Source organism: Gadus morhua, chromosome 4 (genome assembly GCF_902167405.1).
Source record: "Gadus morhua chromosome 4, gadMor3.0, whole genome shotgun sequence".
In the NCBI taxonomy this organism is placed as follows: domain Eukaryota; kingdom Metazoa; phylum Chordata; class Actinopteri; order Gadiformes; family Gadidae; genus Gadus; species Gadus morhua.
Window position 1 is genome coordinate 13,006,045 of NC_044051.1, and position 20,072 is coordinate 13,026,116.

At 42.1% G+C, this 20,072-nt stretch overlaps 1 protein-coding gene across 1 annotated transcript; it reads right to left on the reverse strand.

Annotated features, from left to right (window-relative positions):
- Positions 1 to 271: 271 nt before the first annotated feature.
- On the reverse strand, positions 272 to 18,263 carry LOC115542736 (anthrax toxin receptor 1). The gene is made up of 19 exons (XM_030355135.1): positions 17,937 to 18,263; positions 15,461 to 15,532; positions 15,233 to 15,304; positions 15,047 to 15,128; positions 14,784 to 14,817; positions 13,639 to 13,718; positions 13,356 to 13,424; positions 13,168 to 13,248; positions 13,010 to 13,070; positions 12,542 to 12,640; positions 11,216 to 11,285; positions 8,884 to 8,962; positions 7,323 to 7,418; positions 6,996 to 7,037; positions 6,583 to 6,678; positions 5,643 to 5,810; positions 4,010 to 4,090; positions 2,208 to 2,665; positions 272 to 912 (listed from the first exon to the last, which is right to left on the reverse strand). Exons 1-18 carry the CDS (start codon positions 18,224 to 18,226, stop codon positions 2,216 to 2,218), a joined length of 2,022 nt encoding a protein of 673 aa, XP_030210995.1. The 5' UTR covers positions 18,227 to 18,263; the 3' UTR covers positions 272 to 912; positions 2,208 to 2,215.
- Between the last annotated feature and the right edge of the window lie 1,809 nt (positions 18,264 to 20,072).

The window sequence follows — 20,072 nt, forward strand, 5'->3', positions numbered from 1 at the left end:
TAAATTGTATACGTTTATTAATGTTGATAACCAATATCAGTTTATGATTCTTATTGTTTCAACCCACGGAGCTTGCACTCCAGTGCTTTTAATGTGAGTTCCAGCAGGCTGCAGCTCACTTACTGGCCAAAGGGGCCAGTAATAAAAATGAATTTTGGATTCTTACACGCAGTACCTTTGAAGTGTTTCTGTGTATGCATTGCTCGTTGCGATGATTTGTAAAGACCACCCCAGCACATGATGCACGACTCAAAAATACACAACTCAAGGATAAAGGCTGAACATTAACACAAATATGCATAAGAGTTTTATTCTTTTACATTTCATTCATAAATTCACAGTTCATTCATACATTCACTTTTACAGTTCATTCATACATTCACTTTAACAGTATATTCAAATGTTTACCTTAACAGATCATTCATGCGTTCACTTTTTCAGTTCATTCTTAAGTTCACTGGGCACACTGCAGTTGGATTGCAGTATTTTGTCTATGTGTGTGTGTGTGTGTGTGTATGTGTGTGTATGTGTGTGCCAACCCAAAACTACTCAAAATCATATAAAAACTGTGGACCGGCCAGACAAAGTTTACATGTAAAAAATAATATACTTATAAAAACATTTGGACACGCCAGGAATGGTTTTCATGAAACATTCAAAGTCAATTGCTAACCCTTTCAATTTGAGTTTCTGGATTACTAACAGATTGAAAACCGTTGGAAAATTGCAAACCTGATCGCAACTCGAGGGAAGGACAAATATTGCAACTATTCTAATAGTTGCAGAATTATATAAAAAATACAAAATATTTTGATTACTTTGGGTTCGAAACTGTGCTCACTCTTAAGACCCAAAGCAAGCTGCTCTTCAACTGTTGGACCAGACAGACACATGTCTCAAGCCTTTCATATTCTGAAAAGAAGAAAGAGAGAAAATACCACACTATTAGCCTCTGGCATTTCAATGTTTTCCCCCCCAATTTTTATTTCCATTTTTTCCTTCCAAAAGTACTTTATTTTCAGGCTGCTGGAAAGAAAGAATATCGGCCAGATTTCAAGTCTCATAATCCAAATCTTTTAACTCTTTTCCTATTGAAGTAGATCACTACTGGCCTGGAACACTAGGACCTTCACTACTGACCTCAATCACTAGTACATTGACTACTGACCACGTCCACTAAGAGGTTCACTACTGACCTTGATAACTACTACATTCAGTACTGACCTCGATCACTAGTACATCACTACTGACCTCGATCACTAGTACATCACTACTGACCTCGGTCACTAGTACATTACTACTGACCTGGACCACTAGTCATCACTACTGACCTCGATCACTAGTACATCACTACTGACCTCGATCACTAGTACATCACTACTGACCTGGACCACTAGTCATCACTACTGACCTCGATCACTAGTACATCACTACTGACCTGGACCACTAGTCATCACTACTGACCTCGATCACTAGTCATCACTACTGACCTCGATCACTAGTACATCACTACTGACCTGGACCACTAGTCATCACTACTGACCTCGATCACTAGTACATCACTACTGACCTCGATCACTAGTACATCACTACTGACCTGGACCACTAGTCATCACTACTGACCTCGGTCACTAGTCATCACTACTGACCTGGACCACTAGTACATCACTACTGACCTGGACCACTAGTACATCACTACTGACCTCGGTCACTAGTACATCACTACTGACCTGGATCACTAGTACATTACTACTGACCTGGACCACTAGTCATCACTACTGACCTGGATCACTAGTACATTACTACTGACCTGGACCACTAGTCATCACTACTGACCTGGATCACTAGTACATTACTACTGACCTGGACCACTAGTCATCACTACTGACCTGGATCACTAGTACATTACTACTGACCTGGACCACTAGTCATCACTACTGACCTGGATCACTAGTACATTACTACTGACCTGGACCACTAGTACATCACTACTGACCTGGACCACTAGTCATCACTACTGACCTCGATCACTAGTACATTACTACTGACCTGGACCACTAGTCATCACTACTGACCTGGACCACTAGTCATCACTACTGACCTGGACCACTAGTCATCACTACTGACCTGGACCACTAGTCATCACTACTGACCTCGATCACTAGTACATCACTACTGACCTGGACCACTAGTACATTACTACTGACCTGGACCACTAGGACGGTCTGGGCGGGGGGCGGGAGGGGGGCGGTGCTCTGCAGGGGGGAGGTCCTTGCGGTGCAGGAGGCAGGAAGCCTGATGTTGCCGATGGGGGCGTGGCCAGGCCAAAGAAGTGCTCCTGCGGTGCGGGGGTGGACGGTGGTGGGGTGGTGGCTGTCGGGAACGCAGGTGAAGGCAGGGCTCTGTTGGGCGGAGGAGAGTGAGGGTCCTCCAGAGGGCAGGCGGGGGAGGTGACGGAGGAAGGTGGGGGCGTGGAGGGCAGCGGGGGCAGCATGGAGGTGGGGGACGGAGGCATGTCGGAGTAGAAGGCGTCGTTGCCCTTGGAGACGGCGGCGTGGGCGTAGCTGTGGGGCAGGGTGTAGATGGGCATGGACGGGTGGTTGTAGATGGGGTAGCGAGGGCCCACGTTGGGTTTGGAGCCGCGGGTGAAGTTGATACACCTGCCCTGTAGATTGGTTCCGAGAAATTACAGTCAGGGTCATGTGATCGTCTCTTACCGAGTTCAGAGTCAGCTTCATAAATGGTTGTTTTTTCAAAGCTCAAGAGGCCTTACTTATACACCATTAATCTTCAATTTCCTGCAGTTGTCCTCTAATAGACCCAGATAATACTTATCAGGGATCCCAAATCGTCCTTTTTTGACGGCTTTTGAATTGCAGCCCTTTGTGTGACTATAAAGATTTCTCCAGTCGACACGTGTGCTGAGTATTATCCCTATGAAGGTAGTGTGTAGCTTCAACATGGCGGCTGAATAGTATTCCTATGAAGGTTCTGTGTGGAGCTCCAACATGGCGGCTGAATATTATCCCAATGAAGTTACTGTGTGGAGCTTCAACATGGCTGCTGGATACTATTCCTATGAAGGTTCTGTGTGGAGCTCCAACATGGCAGCTGAATATTATTCCTATGAAGTTTCTGTGTGGCGCAACCTTTGTTTGGCAGTGGGAGCACCGAGTTCTCCAGAGATGGAAAGAGGAAATGCCGGGGCTAGTCTTATTAGTGGGTGTCGGGGAGGAAAGCAGGGTGCCTGCCAAGCTGGCCCTGGTGAAGCTGGATGGAGCTGGGGGGTAGACAGCTACTCCTGATGGCTTTTACAGACAAAAAGCCCTTTTTTAAAACCCTGGAATGGGATTAATCCATGCTAAATAATGAGAAGCTGCATCATACTTTGACTTCCTCACTCCTCCTCACTCTTCTCTTTCTCTGATTGGTTGAAGCCTAGTGATCTGTGCTTAGTTAGTACATTTATTAAGTTAGACGTTTACTGTTTTTTGCTGATTCTAAGGCTTAGGTTGCATATATATTACCTTCTTTCCGAAGAAGTTATGATATAAAAGAATTCTGCAGCCAGCGAGTGTTTGATGTAGTATCATTTTGCTTCTGTGTTGCATTTCAAAGATGTTTTATCTTTATCACAATTGCCGTAAATTTCCTCTAACAGCCAAGATAATACTTATCAGGGATTATAAATCTAATTTTTTTTTTATGGCTTTTGCATTGCAGCCTGTTGTATGTCAACTATTCCCAGATGAATATTATTCCTATGAAAGTACTGTGGAGCTTCCACATGGCGGCTATTGCTATTGCATCCAAAATTGTGAATTAAGGGTATTCTGCCCCCCCAAAGTTTGAAAGGTTATCAGCTATTTCTTGCATGCTTGGATGGATGACAAACACGTGCCAGCACACACCAAGACACACCAACCTGAGACTGGTCAGCCCTGATGTTGGTGGTCAGCTGTTGTTGGGTGGAGTTTCTCGTTACCTGTTAAACACGTGAATTCCTCACCTTGTCCCCTGGGTGCGGTCGCATCACAGAGACCCGGGCGTAGCTCTTCCTAAGCAGAAGGCCCAGCGCGTCCAGCTTACCCTAGCCAGGAAACAAAACCAGACCCAAATGATCATCCGGTTCCAAAAACCTTTCCATTTTATGTATGGGTTGGAAACCAAACTAGCAATACAGCATATGGGATACATGAGCTTGACTTCATTGCAGCTTGTAGTGCTTCTCCACTGAACTGTTTACTCCTTGGTAGTGTTACACAATGCCATGGGTCTGTATCTGGTCGGTACTGCTCATAGAGAGACGTGTCCCATAGAAACAGATTACATAAGAGAGAAGCACGAATTCCGAGAGGAAAATATTTGGTTGTAATCATGCCAGATTTAATGCGTCGGAGGTCAGACTCAGCTCCATACAATTCACGTCTGGTTTTCATTGGCCTCTACAGCTGACTCTTGTGTTATGAACCTAATACAGCTGACTAGCGTGTTTTGGACCTTGAACACAGGAACATGAGAAGCAGAAACACTTAAAAAAAAAAAAAAGTGGACCTATTGTGTTTGGTTTATAGAAGTATTGTTTTTATGGTTTATAATTTAAGTGTGGTATTTATGGTTTGTGTAAGTATGGTATGAATGTTTTCACCACACTTATATACAATCAATGGCAACTTCGTAAACTACGGTACACTATAAAACAGAGTTTTAAACAGACTGCATAAAATACACTGTGTACAACAGACCAACCAATTTGAAAGAGCCTCTATTAGATTGATATCTTATGCAGGAGTTGTTTAGGTCTATGTACAAGTATGTCTATGTATGTCTGGGCACGAGTAGGCCTACTATGAAGTCATCTATATATAGTGGAACAATCCACCATATTCAGCTACGACACCCTGGTGCACACTGTTGCATGCGCATTAGGTTATTTCTTATTTAATTTTTCTGTTCTTGGTTGACAGGAGTCCAATGGATGTGTGCCTCTATCGTTAAGGTCAAACAACCAAAGCAGAGATTGATCGCATTGGCAGCTTTGCTCTTTCCGGTCGGACTGAAAATCCACAGAATTGCTTTTGCCTTGACTTTTGTTTGGTATTCTCTGATCACTATCTGTAAACTCCAGGAGAAGGACTGTGGTGTGTGAAAAGCTCTACAGGTCAGCAGTTTTTGAGACTGCAGGCCTCATATGTCTGGCACCAATCATCAGGCTCTTGGATCTCGTTTTGATCGAACAACAGATGAAGACAGAATTTGGCCGTTTGTGATTTATGTGCTGGGTTGCAGCCTGGCTATTTTGGGTGTACCTAATAAAGTGACACTTAATCGTTAAGCCGTTTCACATGTTTCTGACATCACAAGTTGGCGTGTGTTATGTTTGTACAGACCACTCCACAGTCACCTATTTAGTGTACTGTGAATGAAACCTGGTAATGTATTCATCATCATTCTCGGGGGGAACTCCCATTTCTGTTGTCACAAGTGGAAATAGTTTTCAAGTTGCTTGCAATGACCAACCTCACACCTGGTTATAAAATAAGGACCCTTTTACGTCTCAATAGGCCAAAAATGGCCTGACCAAAAATGATGACTCCACTTAGAGCATCCTTTCATAATTTACATAAAGACAACATGTTTACCTTGATGGGTGAATACCATTTCTGAGGACGGACGGGTCTGCGCACGCCGTTGTTGAAGGTCCGTGGAGGAGGAAAGTCAAAGTCTTGTTCAGGCATCACCACGCGAGCGTTCTTGGCCTTCTCTAGCTTAGCCCCCTCCTCGGTGGACCCCTTGTCCCCCCAGTACACCTGGACATGAGGATAGAAGTTGGTTTACTTAACATCTGGCAGACATTGACGTTATTCATCTTCACATAGGCACGCTGGGATTTTTCATCAGCAAGCTTTTTGTTTGATTCATACTATTTTTGTCAAAACCTTGAATGAACGATGTTAAAGACATTATTAGTTCACAACATTGACTAAACTTTTAACTGAGTCTAATATTATTTCTTATATAACAGGCCTTATTTCAGAAACAAGTTGCAGTCTTTTTAATAGGCCTGTTTAAGTGAAAAGCCGACTCCACCACATCACCATAAACTCTTCCTAACAACCCAAGCCATCTGGTTTTAAAAAAAGAAAAGAAAAGGAAATCTTTTATATCTCTGTTGATTTCAGTTGGAGCTGAACACAAGAGGCTTCTCGGTAACCTAATCGACCGTGACTGTCACGGTCAGGATCTTCACTTAGACATTCAGAGTGGGGACATTTCATCCTTTGCTTCTAATTTAATTCTCTTTAAGTTATTGCTGATACTTTTTCCACTGGTAGTTCTTCCTAGCTTTGAGCCTGACCTCCTTAAATTCCTGCGTGTCTCTCCCTGTTGGATTAACTCCACTTCCCTCACAAGGACTCCTTATCAGCCGATAAATCCTGCAATAGGTTGGAAAGGTCTCTGATGAAGACAACCTCTATCTCTGCTCCTCGCAATTCATCTAAACTAGAGTGCGGTAGCAAAAATGGACCAATTGTAAATGTAAATGCAACCAATATTTAATATAACGGCTGTATGACCTACTTCCATCCTTTTGATGCCTCCCACTCCTCGCCCCCCATAGTACGAGGCATCCACGGTGGGCCATCTCTTCTTTGGGTATCCTTCGTCATCTTCATCCTTAACGAGAGAAAACAACTTATCGTATTGACGAAATACTTGACACGCTAATGCTGCATATCAGCTCTATCAGCCGGAATACTAAATAGGAGTATACGGAGTACGTGTGTTTATGTGTCAGACAACTTTTGTTATGCCAAATTTCCAATTATGATAGTTCAATTTAATTACAGCTCATAGTTGTTATACTATATTTCCCATTATGATATCATGATGATCTTTTCGTTAACTTTTTTCATGAACGTTTCCATGAATTGTTAAAAATGTGCCCAGCATCTCTACCCTCCAGAGAGGACCATCTAAGAGGAGCGACTCACAGAGCTGTACTCCATCACCGGAGGGGGGGGGTCGTGGAGGATCTGTGGACAGCAGCATCAGGGTAAACAAACTGCTCTCCTATATACACATCATTTAATCTCCTATATTTATGATACAGGTAACCTCAGCCAAAAACCTTGAGTGCAACTCTGAAGAATGTTTTGATTTTCCATTTCACCTCATTTCAATTCAATTATAAATTTCTAATGTCTTCTAAACTAATAAGAAATCATGATTTGCCGACAATTTTGCCAAAAAATAAATAGATATTTTTTGCTCTAGTCCTGTGACTCGACAGCAGAGAAAACACAAGATGGCTGACTTACCACGGTGCAGCACAGAGGCCAGAACCACCAGAGTAGTGCCAGGATGAGTAGCAGCATCAGGATCAGCAGAGCGATGGCTATGAAGGTCCCATCAGACTAGACAGGAGACAGGAGATACACAGTGGAATCATTTCACTGAACTGAGAAGCTTTTTGATATGGGGTTACTTTATCAATTTTTATGGCACCTACATTTTAGCACAGCAATGATCAACCCTAAACGTTGTCATGAGAGTATCATGGAAATATGAAAGTATGTACATGATGATAAAATTAATGGATTTACCAGGCCGAGGATATTTTCCATCTACACATCATAGTCTTGTTATGACTACCCAAAGATACACTTAGAATGGATTTCAGCGTTAAGATAACCAAACTCATTATCATCCTAATTATCAATGGGACAACATGTTGTTCACATTAGCTTTCCTTTGGACTGTCTCCAAAATATGTGAATGAATTACATCTGTTGGAAAGAATCACTTGCGGACAGATTGGATTTGTTTTTATGACCTTAATCTGCCCCATTGGGAATCCGTGTGAAGTTGATCCAATGTTGTAGTTTCACAGAGTAGGGGCCTGTACCACGAAGCGAATTTGCGAATTTGAACCCCGGTCGCAGGCGTTCGGGTCTTATATTAATCCACTACGCTACAGCCGCTACCTCTCAGCGGTTGAAAACATGCGATACATTTCTTACATAGGGTGTATTTAAAGTGAATTCCCTAAATGATAGAATAAGGCAGGATGGACGTTGCTTATGCATTTTTAAATCATCATCATTCTATTTGGATTAATGGCGAACAATTCTGCATTTGGCATAGTTATTTTATAGACAATATGCAGAATTTTTTCACTTATACGCATATAGACTGCTTGATCTATCGTAAAGGTGAGAAAATTACGCAAAAAACGCCCCTTTCAAGTGAACGCGCACTGAACCTAAAGCGGAAAACCTGGTTCAACTAATTGAATCTAAAGTGAGCTTCGTGGTACCATTTAACTCTGATTGCAAGTTGCGGCTCTGTCGAGCCAGGTTTTCCCAAGAAAGCCTGGGTATGTTCAGCGAGGGTCGTGGTATACCCCTAGGTCTACTAACATATCTAGCATGTGTAATTCTATGGATGTTGTTGTAGCTCCAGGGAGTATGTCTTACTTACACAGCTTGTATTTGTCACTAGTGTTTGTTGTTTCACAGAGCAGGCCTTGTAACTTATTATCTCATTAAATTGTCCTCCATTCATTGTTTAAAATCCTGTTTTCATGTGTATTTTATTGATTCTTTTAAATCCAGTTGTTAAATGTATTTTATGGACTATTTTACTTTTATTTTTATTGTATGACATGTTTTTATGTGCAACACATCGAGTCCGCCTCATGTACGAAATGGCCTACATAAATAAAATTGGCTCGACCACTTACACAGCTTGTATGTTTAACTCCTAGTGTGCTGTTGTTGTTGTTGTTGTTGTTGTTGTTGTTGTTGTTGTTGTTGTAGTGTCACAGAGTAGACCTCTTTACAAAGCCAGTGTAACTTGTGTGTAAGGAGATCTACTTACGCAGCTTACTGCAGTGGTTGTCACGGCGCTGGAGATGAAGCTCAGGCCGTTGTTCATGCTGACATGTAGAGTAGCAGTCCTGACAAAGGTCAAAGGTCACACATTTATATATTACATCGGCTATAAGAATTGGGACCAGGGTTTGATGCTGAATTATGAAAATCAATGATTCGGAATAGTTACTATGACCTCATTGATAGTCATTCAAGCTACTATGAACTCATTGTTTGTCATTAAAGCTAGTGTGACCTCATTGTTTTTCATTCAAGCTACTATGACCTCATGGATTGTCATTCTAGCTACTATGTCTATTGTCATTCTAGCATCTTATTACCTCTTTGATGGTCTGATGGTTACCGTTTCGCTACATGTGATTATTTGTTACAAGGCTACATGTAGCTGGTCCTTAATTTAGCCCCTGAGATCCAACATTCAGTTCCATGTGAGCTTTAAGTAAAACCAGTGTCATTAAATATAACACACATGCAGCTGCTTTGAGTGAAAAAGTAGCTGGTCCTTATTTTAGGCTCCGATATCCAACATTCAGTTCCTTGTCAGCTTTTAGTGAAACCGTTTCATTAAATATAACACGGGGAAGTGCATTGACACAAGCATCTGGATTGTAAACACAACCTATTGAGGGCAAATAGAATAGAACGGAGTAGAGCGAAAGTGAGTATCATTCCTGACGCAGCATTCATACACATACCAACAAGCAATTACAAATAGAAGAAAAATTGTAATAATATTCAAAAGAAAACATCAACAATCTAAACACACCATCTTAAGTGTAAACACAACATATATGGAGTGCAATCACAACATCTGGAGTGTAAACACAAGCTCTGGGCCCCGTTTCCCGATAACGATGGACCTTCGCTCGTACGATCATTCTCCCGATGGATCTTGCGATCCATCGTCAATTTCTTTGGAGCGTTTCCCGAAACTCCTCTTAACGTGAACGCGCATCCGCTGCACTCACGACGTCGTAGGATTGTAACTGTCTACTGACACGGTGCTGAAATGGGCTCCGTAGGAGGGGGAGACGCAGGAATGTCGCAGGAAAATTGTGTTAAAAAGGGTTAAAATATATCCCCATCAAGGACAACAGCAGAGTAGCCTACAAAAAAAATAGACTGCAATTATATGAATGCTAAAGACATTAAAACACAATTGATTAGGCTTAAACCGACATATATCAGTCCTAATCCTGAATGCACTGTGCGTTTCACGGCATTTTCCCCCCTGAAATAATTCCTCTTCACACCTGTGAATAACCCGGGAGACGTCCATGATGAGGAATACAACGAAGCCCACCGTCTGGCCCGGTGCATCGTTGAGCGCACGATCGGGAGGTGGAAGTTGCGCTTTAGATGCCTTCACAAGTCAGTTTTCGCCGGCCAAGTCATGCGCCGTGATATGTGTGACGGCTATGTTGCACAACATTGCAGCTAAGGCTGGGGTGGCATTGCTTGAACCGGAGGACGTTGAGGACGATGACGATGAGGAAGATCGGTGTGAGGACGGCCTCCCTCATAACTACGCGGCTGGTTTTCATGCGCGTCGAATAGTGATTGAGACTTTTTTTTAACCCCCTTCACCCTCCCTCATGTCACTAAACATTCCCGTCAACTTGACCAATCCCCACAATATCCCAGCCTTTTGCCTGCTTCTTTGCTTGTTTTTTATAAAAAATTGTATTTCTTTTAATTTCTTTAATTTCGTTATTTTTTTTAATTTGTTTAATTTAATTTTTTTTTTACATTATTTTATGCTACGTTTTATGAGTAGCCTATGTAAGTCTGCACAAATCCCCCCACTTTCTCTCACACATTTTGAGTGCCCTGCCTGCGCAAACATTTTCTGGACTGTCCCGTTTTATTTTGGCCATTTTAACATCTTTATTAATAAATTAATTAATAATCTTTATTAATTACCAAACTAAGAACATAAAGGCGCAATGCGTTTTAATAAAACGCATCCAATATACGGAATGTCCGATGGTGACGCCACTGAGGCTATAGCTGACGATGCTCTTAGCGTCCTACGAGTACCTACGAGCACCCCTGGAGTACTCGTTAGCTACGAGCGTTTTCAAGACGTTCGTGACCAACGATGCTTTCGGGAAACGCGGTGAAAACTCTACGATGCCCTTTCGACGCACTTCACGATCCACTTAGGCTAACGACGCTTTCGGGAAACGGGGCCCAGGAGTGTTAATTCAACATCTGGAGTGTAAATGCAACATCTGGAGTTTTAACACAATGCTGCATGCTGAATTCATCACACTGACTTGAATTGATGTTTAAATAGAATTAACTCAGTGACTTACGACCCCTCTTCTTCTAAAACAGGAGCTGGACACAGTAGATACGTGTCTCTGACCACCAACGGTCTCTTCACTGTGGAATGGAAACAAACTTTATCAAACAACTCTGTTACCCATGCCAGCATTGTTGGAGTGTGTATGCGTGTGTGGGTGTGCGTGTCCTTGTGCTTGTATGTTTGGTATTATGTTAAGCATTTGCATGTATATATTCATGTATATCATATAATATTATCATCCAATACCGTTTGAAGGGACTCTATTTTTCCACCAGGTGTGATGTCTATTAGCCACTTCAAGCCTTTTAAAAATACTCCAATTATTGGCATCGCCAGTGGCAGCATCCAATTATCAAGATGTACGATGGATTCACAGCTTGCTATCGTTCTGCTGTCTGAGCAGTGAGGAGCTCTGAGTGATGTAGCAGCTGAGGGGAGCTGGGAGGATTCTTTAAGGGGGCAGGGGGAAGGAGGTACGCTGGATTTATAACCTTATGAGCCTCTGAAGGACCTCAGCCCTCCCTTGTCTCCTCAACATTCTTCTCAACCAAAACAAACCAAATCAAATGATTTCAGAGTGAAATGTTACGTAACCACTGATGGACTTCGTTCACTTCACTCCATTGGCTGCGATGCCAGTGTTTGTCAGCCAGTGTTTTGTTGACGCTCACCCCATGGCAGTTCTTCAACTGTTTATGCCTCGGTCAGTATATCAGGGTGTAGTTTCTAAAGTTCCAGTGGGAACACTCCAGACTAATGCCTATTCCATCCCCTGGCATAAGAAGAAGGGTACAATTGCAAAAGGGGGTTATATTCCCTGACTATTAAACTGCCCTCTCAGCATAACGTCTACGCTTCACTGCCAACTGTTCAAATATGGTGGTGCCGCCGGGCCACTCCCACTGGAGTCTCTTCAAAACAGAGCAAATACGAAGCAGACTCCAAACTAAGCTCCTGGTCCTCTCCTTGTGATGTTGGGCAGTTTTTCTGCTAACTCATCAGAACTGCTCCGTGGTTTCACTCAAAACAAAACAAAACAAAAGACTGGGCAGCTTTGAACGGACAACAGGATGTGATTAAAACTATATTAAAAATAAGGGAAAATCCAGTTTTTTTGATGCAAGAAGCATATTCGATTAATTTATTCAGATTTGGTCTGGTAGTAGTTGTGAATTTTGGCAGGTCCTTGTTGTTCAAACTCGTTTTGATGACATCCAACATACATATACAGTATATCATACTGCTTTACTCAAGAGCTTTAATCAACCAGCTGGATGATTAAGCCTGATGAGCCTGGTTCTAAAGAGCGGATCCTTTGAGCGGTTCCACTCACTCAGTGTCAGCGTGTCGTTGATGCGGAAGCTGCAGAGGACCTTCCGTACGTCCCGTGCGTGCAGGAAGCCGTTGCCCTTGACGACCACCTGGAAGGACTCTATTGGGCACAAACAGGAGGCGTCAGGCGTCGCGGGGCGGGGCACGTTGTACCACAGTTCAAAATGTGTTTGGAGGAACAAGTTCAAGCTCAAGTTCAGGTTTACTGTATTTTGTACACAAATAGTAAAAAGAAATGCAGGCACACATCAAAAATTACAAAAGTTCTTACAGGTCCAGATTCAATATGAACTAAACAAAGCAAATGATAAACCAACATAATAACTCAGGAAAATTGTTAGGTTAAAAAATAAAACATGAAGTAGATGGTTAAAATATGAATAAATAAGTACAGAAATTAGTCTATAAAAACAGCAATCAATAAACAAATTAGCTAGGACTTATTCCTCAGTGTAATGGCTCCCACTACCTCCTTGACAGACGCTGGATGGCTCTACGGCCAGGATTTCGATGCATGATCTCTTCAGGATCTTGAGGGAATAATGGAACACGACCCGAGTGTTAATGCTTAAAACAATAGAACCGGCTTCCGAAGTACAGTTCATGAAGAGTTCAGCCGAGTCTTACTGAGTCGATGATTCCTGGTAATGCCTGAAAGCCGTCGTTGACTGGGAAGACGTGATCCTTCCCGTCGGCTATCGTCCAAAGCTGGAAGGGAACGTTTGCAGTGCAACGTGAACAGACTGTACGTGATTGGTCCCCCTTTGATGGGTTGTGAGGTGATGGGTTGTGAGGTGATGGGTTGATGGGTTTACCTGTGTTTCATTAAAGTCCTTCACTCCCACACAGTAGACCGTTGCACCCAGCTGGCGTGCTCTGCTGGCCTGAAAGAACACAACGACGTCAGAGACGAACACACAACGATGACAAATGGCTACCATATAACACACGTTCGAATAAGAAGTTAAAAGCTGATACGTTGGCATGTTTATATCATCTACACTGTGATACTGTATTGTGGCGGTTCGATCTTCCTCCCTTTACGATATATCATGGCTGCTTCGTGTGACCTCTAAAGTGAGTGAACAACATTCCTACCTCTCTCTCGGCCAGGTCAAACTGATCCTCTCGGAGCTCGCCGTCGGTCAGCGCGATGATGACGCTGGCGGTCCGGTAACCTTGGGGGGAAGCGCAGCAGTCATTTGGGTCACACGTTACTGACGTGGAGGATGTGCAGCAGACATTGTAGCCACATGTTATTGAAGGGCGGCAGACATGTTAGTCACATGTTATTGACCTGAAGGAAGCGCGGCAGACATGTTAGTCACATGTTATTGACCTGAAGGAAGGCCAGCAGACATGTCAGTCACATCATAGTGGCCTGGGGGAAGGGAGGCAGACATGGCAGTCACATGTTAGCAACCTGGAAGAAGCTAATATTAGTAACCAGGAGGATGCCCAGCACACGTTAGTCACATGTGAGTACCCTGGAGAAAGCGCAGCAGTCATGTTAGTAACATGTTTATAACCTGGAAGAAACACATGTTAATGGCCAGGAGGAAGCACAACCGTCATGTTAGTGACCTGGAGGAAACGTGGAGACATGTCGGTTTAGTAACCCAGTATCACGCGATTTCGTGGTCATGCGCACAAACGTTAATCTGTGCGCATCGTGTCCCAGATCACGATTGTCCGACTTTTTTAGTGCTGCACAGAACGAAATGTAAACCAATGCATTCTGAATGGGAGCGACATTTAACGTCGTTTTTGAGGAGGTCTGCTTACAAATCAGAAATGTTGACATATATATAACTAGATAATAATATATACAGATATATAACTAGAGGGTGCACTGTACTATCTGCGCTCACCCCTTCTGAAGCTTCTCTCTCTCTCGCTCTCTCTCTCTGTCCCTCCCTTTCTCTCTTTCTCTCTCTCGTTTCGTTTTGTGGAGCACGTCAATTGTCGGAGAACGCTCCCATTCAGAATGCATTGGTTTACATTTCGTTTTGTGTAGCACTAAAAAAGTCGGACAATCGTAATCTGGGACACGATTCAATAGATTAATAACGTTTGTGCGCATGAGCACGAAATCGCGTGATACCGGGTTGGCTTAGTGGTTGAATGCTATGAACAGCACTAGAGTGATCCTAAAAACAGAGCCACTCGCGTTTATCAAACTTAAAACAGCTGATGCATGTGTGTCCCAGACATCAAGAAACTGGTAGATGTATTATTCTCACCATCCCCTGTTGCATAGTAGATCTGTTCACTGGCCTGAAGGTAAAATCACACAAAGGTTTCCTTCAACACCAATGAGGTTAAATGCACCCTTATATTGGCATGAGACACACCATCATCCTAATGTCTTGCTACATAAAACAAGACATATTTGATTCATCACAGATGTTGACTTTAATGGGTGTCACCGCAGCACACGTACAGGACAGAGAAGTAATAGAAGTGAAAAAAAAAAAAAAATCCAAAATCTGACTGAAGCGCTTACCCGTTCAAAACCTTTGTGCATGGCAGTGTCTCCTCCTGGCTGGACCATGCGCAGCTGTTCCAGTCCGTGGCCTATCCTCTCCCTGCAGCTCACACACACAAGACCACAGGCAGCAGGACTACATTTAGTGAGCAGTCGGGCAACGGAAGGGGTTTTGTTTTAATTCCTGTTTATTTATTTTCTTGCCTGTCTTCAGTTAGTTCCATCACAGTCCTTCCTTCTTTTGAGAAAACAATGAAGGACATCCGAAGCTGAGGACTAACAACAAAACACATCCACCATTTGAATATATAAATCACGGGACACACAGTAGTGAACGGATCTCTCATGTTAATATGTTAATAGGTACAAGTGGTATTCAATATTCTTTTAAAATCTTTATTTGTTTGTTATCTTGTAGTTAATCAAACCGACCTGATGAACTTGTGAGCCAAATGGTCCACAAAGTAATAGATCTCATTCCAGTGGTGCTGCACACTGCCAGACCTGGGAGGACAAGGCTAATTTATTCATTGACGACCTCTTTAAACCTTTGGGAAAATGCTCATGAAGTTAAGTACACCACTCAGTGTTGACAGAACGATGCTAGATTTAATACAGCAGCATTGCGCTCTGCTTATGATCCAAACAAAATCAAAATCGAAAGCCGAAAAACATATCCTGTCCCTATGGAACTCTATAGGATGACATCACAGAAGGAATGAATGGTTGATTAAAGCATTGTTGTGATTTTGCTTTGAGTAATCACCGTTCATGCAGCCAGATATGTAGACTGAACAAATTCTCAGTCTCTCCAGGTAAACATCTGCACATTGTTCTGGGGTTCTGTTTCGGCTCTCTCCTTGTGTTTCCATTCCTACCAGACGACTTCCCAGAAGGCACAGAGAGCCAAGAGCTCCTCTCTCTGGAGCGTCTGGCTCCGATGGAGAAACGGTTTCTGAGACACTTATTGTTATCGTTCAAGAATAATTGTTTGGATTAAGAGTGATACATAAGATTAAGAGTACTGATTAAGATCGAGAGTAACGGTTTAGATTGAGACTAATGGTTAAGGTCGAGAGTTACAGTTTGGATTTAGAGTATTAGTTCAGATTAACTTTAATAGTTAGGATTCCACAAAGAGCAAAGCCCTATGGAGTGCTTCAGAAAAGCAAGAAAAACAAAATGCTAGGGAAGGTTAAGTCATGAAAACGTAAGATAAGTATAAAGGGGGGGGGGGGGGGGGTAATTAGTTTGTAGGTAGAAGGTAGATTTATTTTATTCAGACAATAATCTGGTGTATTTTAGAATGGAAACCCATACAGGGTTAACATACAAAGCATTTTTCTTTCAACAACGTTTACAGCTGTCTCTTGCTTTGAGCTCAGATAATAAAAAGGTGATTCAGACAGCAGGTTTCTGCCTGGAGAATCCATCAACAACGAGATGTAATGATGTCACAAATAGCCCTGCTTCTGACGGTCAGTTGCTACACAAGCTGTGCCAAATTGTTGATAAACAAGAGGTGCCAAAACTGATATGATATTCAACAGTTCCAACATTCACAAAAGGCACTGATTGTGACTGTCAGTATTAGTATTCGAGTATTCGAGTATTCGAGCTGTGCCAAATAGCAAATTTTACATTGATGAAATAAAATCCCTGTGACAAAGCCAAAGAAAGTTTTTATCTTAAGCTCTTGTTTCCATTTTTATCTACACAATTATGATCTACATTTTGTTTGATAAAACAAGGTTTATTTAATGTTCTAAAAGTTATGTGAAATTGAGTTCCGAATTGAAGTACTGCTCATGACTGAAAGTGGAAAAACAAACAACATGTGTTTCTCGAATGCTCATGCAGCAGCTTCATTATTGAACAAAGAAAAAACTGTGATTCAGTTCTGTTCAGCAGCGGACCAGCAAGTATGGTTTCCATCCTTCCACAGAGCCCACTGCAAGCTCTACGTGGCGTCATAAGACTCATCTATTAAATACTTAGGAACATTCCCTTTTAGACTAGCAACAACCATAACCCTAAGACTTTTAGACTGAATCATTTATAATCGTGAAGCTATCATTAGCTTGAGGCTATCATTGATAAGCATGAAGCTAGCATTTACATGGATAAAGCTATAATTCATATGCATGAAGCTATTATATATAGGCATGAAATGAATATCATTGAAAAGCATTAAACTTAGCTATCAATCATATATAAGCATGAAGTTATCATTAATAAGCATCAAACTATTATTCATAAGCATGAAGATATAATTTATAAGCATGAAGCTATCATTAATAAGAATCAAACTATCGTTCATAAGCATGAATATATATTTGATAAGCATGAAGCTATCATTCATAAACATCAAGCTATCATTTATTTGCATGAAGCTATCATTTATAGCATGAACCCACCTCCATCAAACTATTTATAAGCATGAATCTATTATTCATAAGCATGAAGCTATCATTTGTAAGCATCCTGACGTCAAGTCATCCCCATGAACCCCTGTAAGCTGCTTCTTCTGATCTGACAGTTATAATATTCTAATAAATACACTTATTCAAATTAACATTGAATATACTTATATATATATATATATATGCACACACACACACACACACACACACACACACACACACACACACACACACACACACACACACACACACACACACACACACACACACACACACACACACACACACACACACACACACAAACTCTTTTTTATGCATATATCTACTCTCTCTTGGCCCCAACAAACACTGATGGCTTTCCCAACCCCAACTTGGAAGAGGTTTGCAGCCACGTGTCTGTGATGTTTACACCAACACCACATTCTAGACTCTAAAGCAACCACTCTGCAGCACAAGAAGCAAAGGAAAGAGGGCATCACGCTTACTTGTCCAGAACAAAGAAGAGGTCAAATCCTCCGTAGCAGGAGGATCCCACAGCCCGCTCCTGTGCATATATGCTCTGCATTGCACAGCCCGCCACCAGGAAAGAGGAAAGTATTCCCAGTACCTGCCTGCACCAGCCCCAGGGCATTATCCCCTCCGACTGCCTCCTCACTGCACCTCCCCTGGAGATACAGAGAGAGAACAGCAGCAACTCAATGAGAAAAGTTAATAAACTTTCTTTCTTGATTCCTCTTAAAGTTGTCCCTCGACAAACGACTTCAGACTTCTGCATCGGTTCCCCATCCCCACAGCAGCAGATGTGAGTTGAGGAGAAGGAGGAGGAGGAGGAGGAGGAGGAATGAAGGGTATTGAGACCAGCAATGTTTTCGTTTCTCCTCTCCCCACACTGAAATCTCTTTAGCGGCTGGTAACTCTGCCCTTGAGCTCTGCGCTTAATTTCTGTGGTTTATGTTAAAGCTCAAACCTTATTTTCTTTAAAGGTATTCTTTTGAGTTTATTTTATTCGGTTCATTGGGTATTCTTGTTTTCATCCATTTGAAAGTATTTGTGTTTATTTGTGTCAAAGTCTGTGCACTATTGCCACTCAGTGGTACACAATGGAACTTGAAATAGTGGGTAGGAAGACTAACGTTTTAAATAAAAGAATGTTAAATAATTGTAACTTAAATAACACTAATAATACATACATACATATTACATACCAAAATTAAGGACACTAAACCGTCAGGACAAAAAAACGTAAAAATGAGAAATATGTAAATAAGTATTAAACAACGATTTTTTTTAACTTTTAAACTGCCTGGCAGGACTTGCTGTCTTCATTTTTGACTCCTAGGATTTTTGAGGAGTATCCATGTATCTGTTGTTTATGTGTTTGTTTTAGAGTAGTACTATACGGGTGGATCTTTTTAATTATTGGAGAGTGACTTGGACATTCGAGGAAATGTGGTAATTGAATCACTGAGGACTTGAGTAATCTAATTCAACCATCCAGAAACATAACTACGACTGTTGCATGCTGGGTAAGACCATGTAGACCAGTAGACCATGTGATCTCTTCAAAGAAAATCACCTCTTTAGTCTTCAGACTTCAGGATTTACCCATGTTCTCTAACATCTGTTTTCTAACATCTGTTCCCTAACATCTGTACCAATGTTCTCTAACAGCTGTTCTCTAACATCTGTACCCATGTTCTCTCAACATCTGCACCCATGTTCTTTAACAGCTGTTCTCTAACACCTGTACCCAAGTTCTCTAACATCTGGACCCATGTTCTTTAACATCTGTACCCATGTTCTCTAACATCTGGACCCATGTTATCTAACATCTGTACCCATGTTCTCTAACATCTTGACCCATGTTCTCTAACATCTGTACCCATGTTCTCTAACAGCTGTACCAACAATCTCTGACATCTGGACCCATGTTCTTTAACATCTGTACCCATGTTCTCTAACATCTGGACCCATGTTCTCTAACATCTGTATGTTCTCTATCATCTGGGAGAAAGAGAACATGAGGGGATAGTTTAAGGGCTTGGCGGCTCTATTCATGCTATACTATACTATTCAGCAGAGTTTACATCTTTATGAGGCCATGTTATCTGGTCACATGGATCATGCTTTTTCCTAAACCAAAAGCCACTTCAAATTCAGGTGCACTACTGTGGAGTGTGTGTGTGGATGATGGCTGGTTTAAGCCACCTCACCTGGCCCGGGCAATCGATGTGCACAGGTTAAACCAGCCATCACGCACACACTCAGGGAGATCTCCTACATCACAGCATGGAGCACCAGGTTATGTATCCTTATCTGCAAACCGTACAATAAACCGTCTTTCAACACCACCACCCTTCGTCCTTGTATGGAGCAGCCCAGTAAAAGTCACCTCGGTGGAGTGTGGCAATGGACGTCATCCATAATGGATTGTTACGACTACATTTTTACATTTTTCGGTTCACTTCATGGTAATCTGATTAGTTAAAGAATCTAGTAAGACTTTGGGGATTGGTCTTAAAGAAGCTGTAGGCATGATCCGAGAGTTAGGAAAGTGAGGGAAGAAAAGAGCGGAAGACAGCGGGATGCTGAAACTAAACCACCAAAAGAATGTCTCTGCC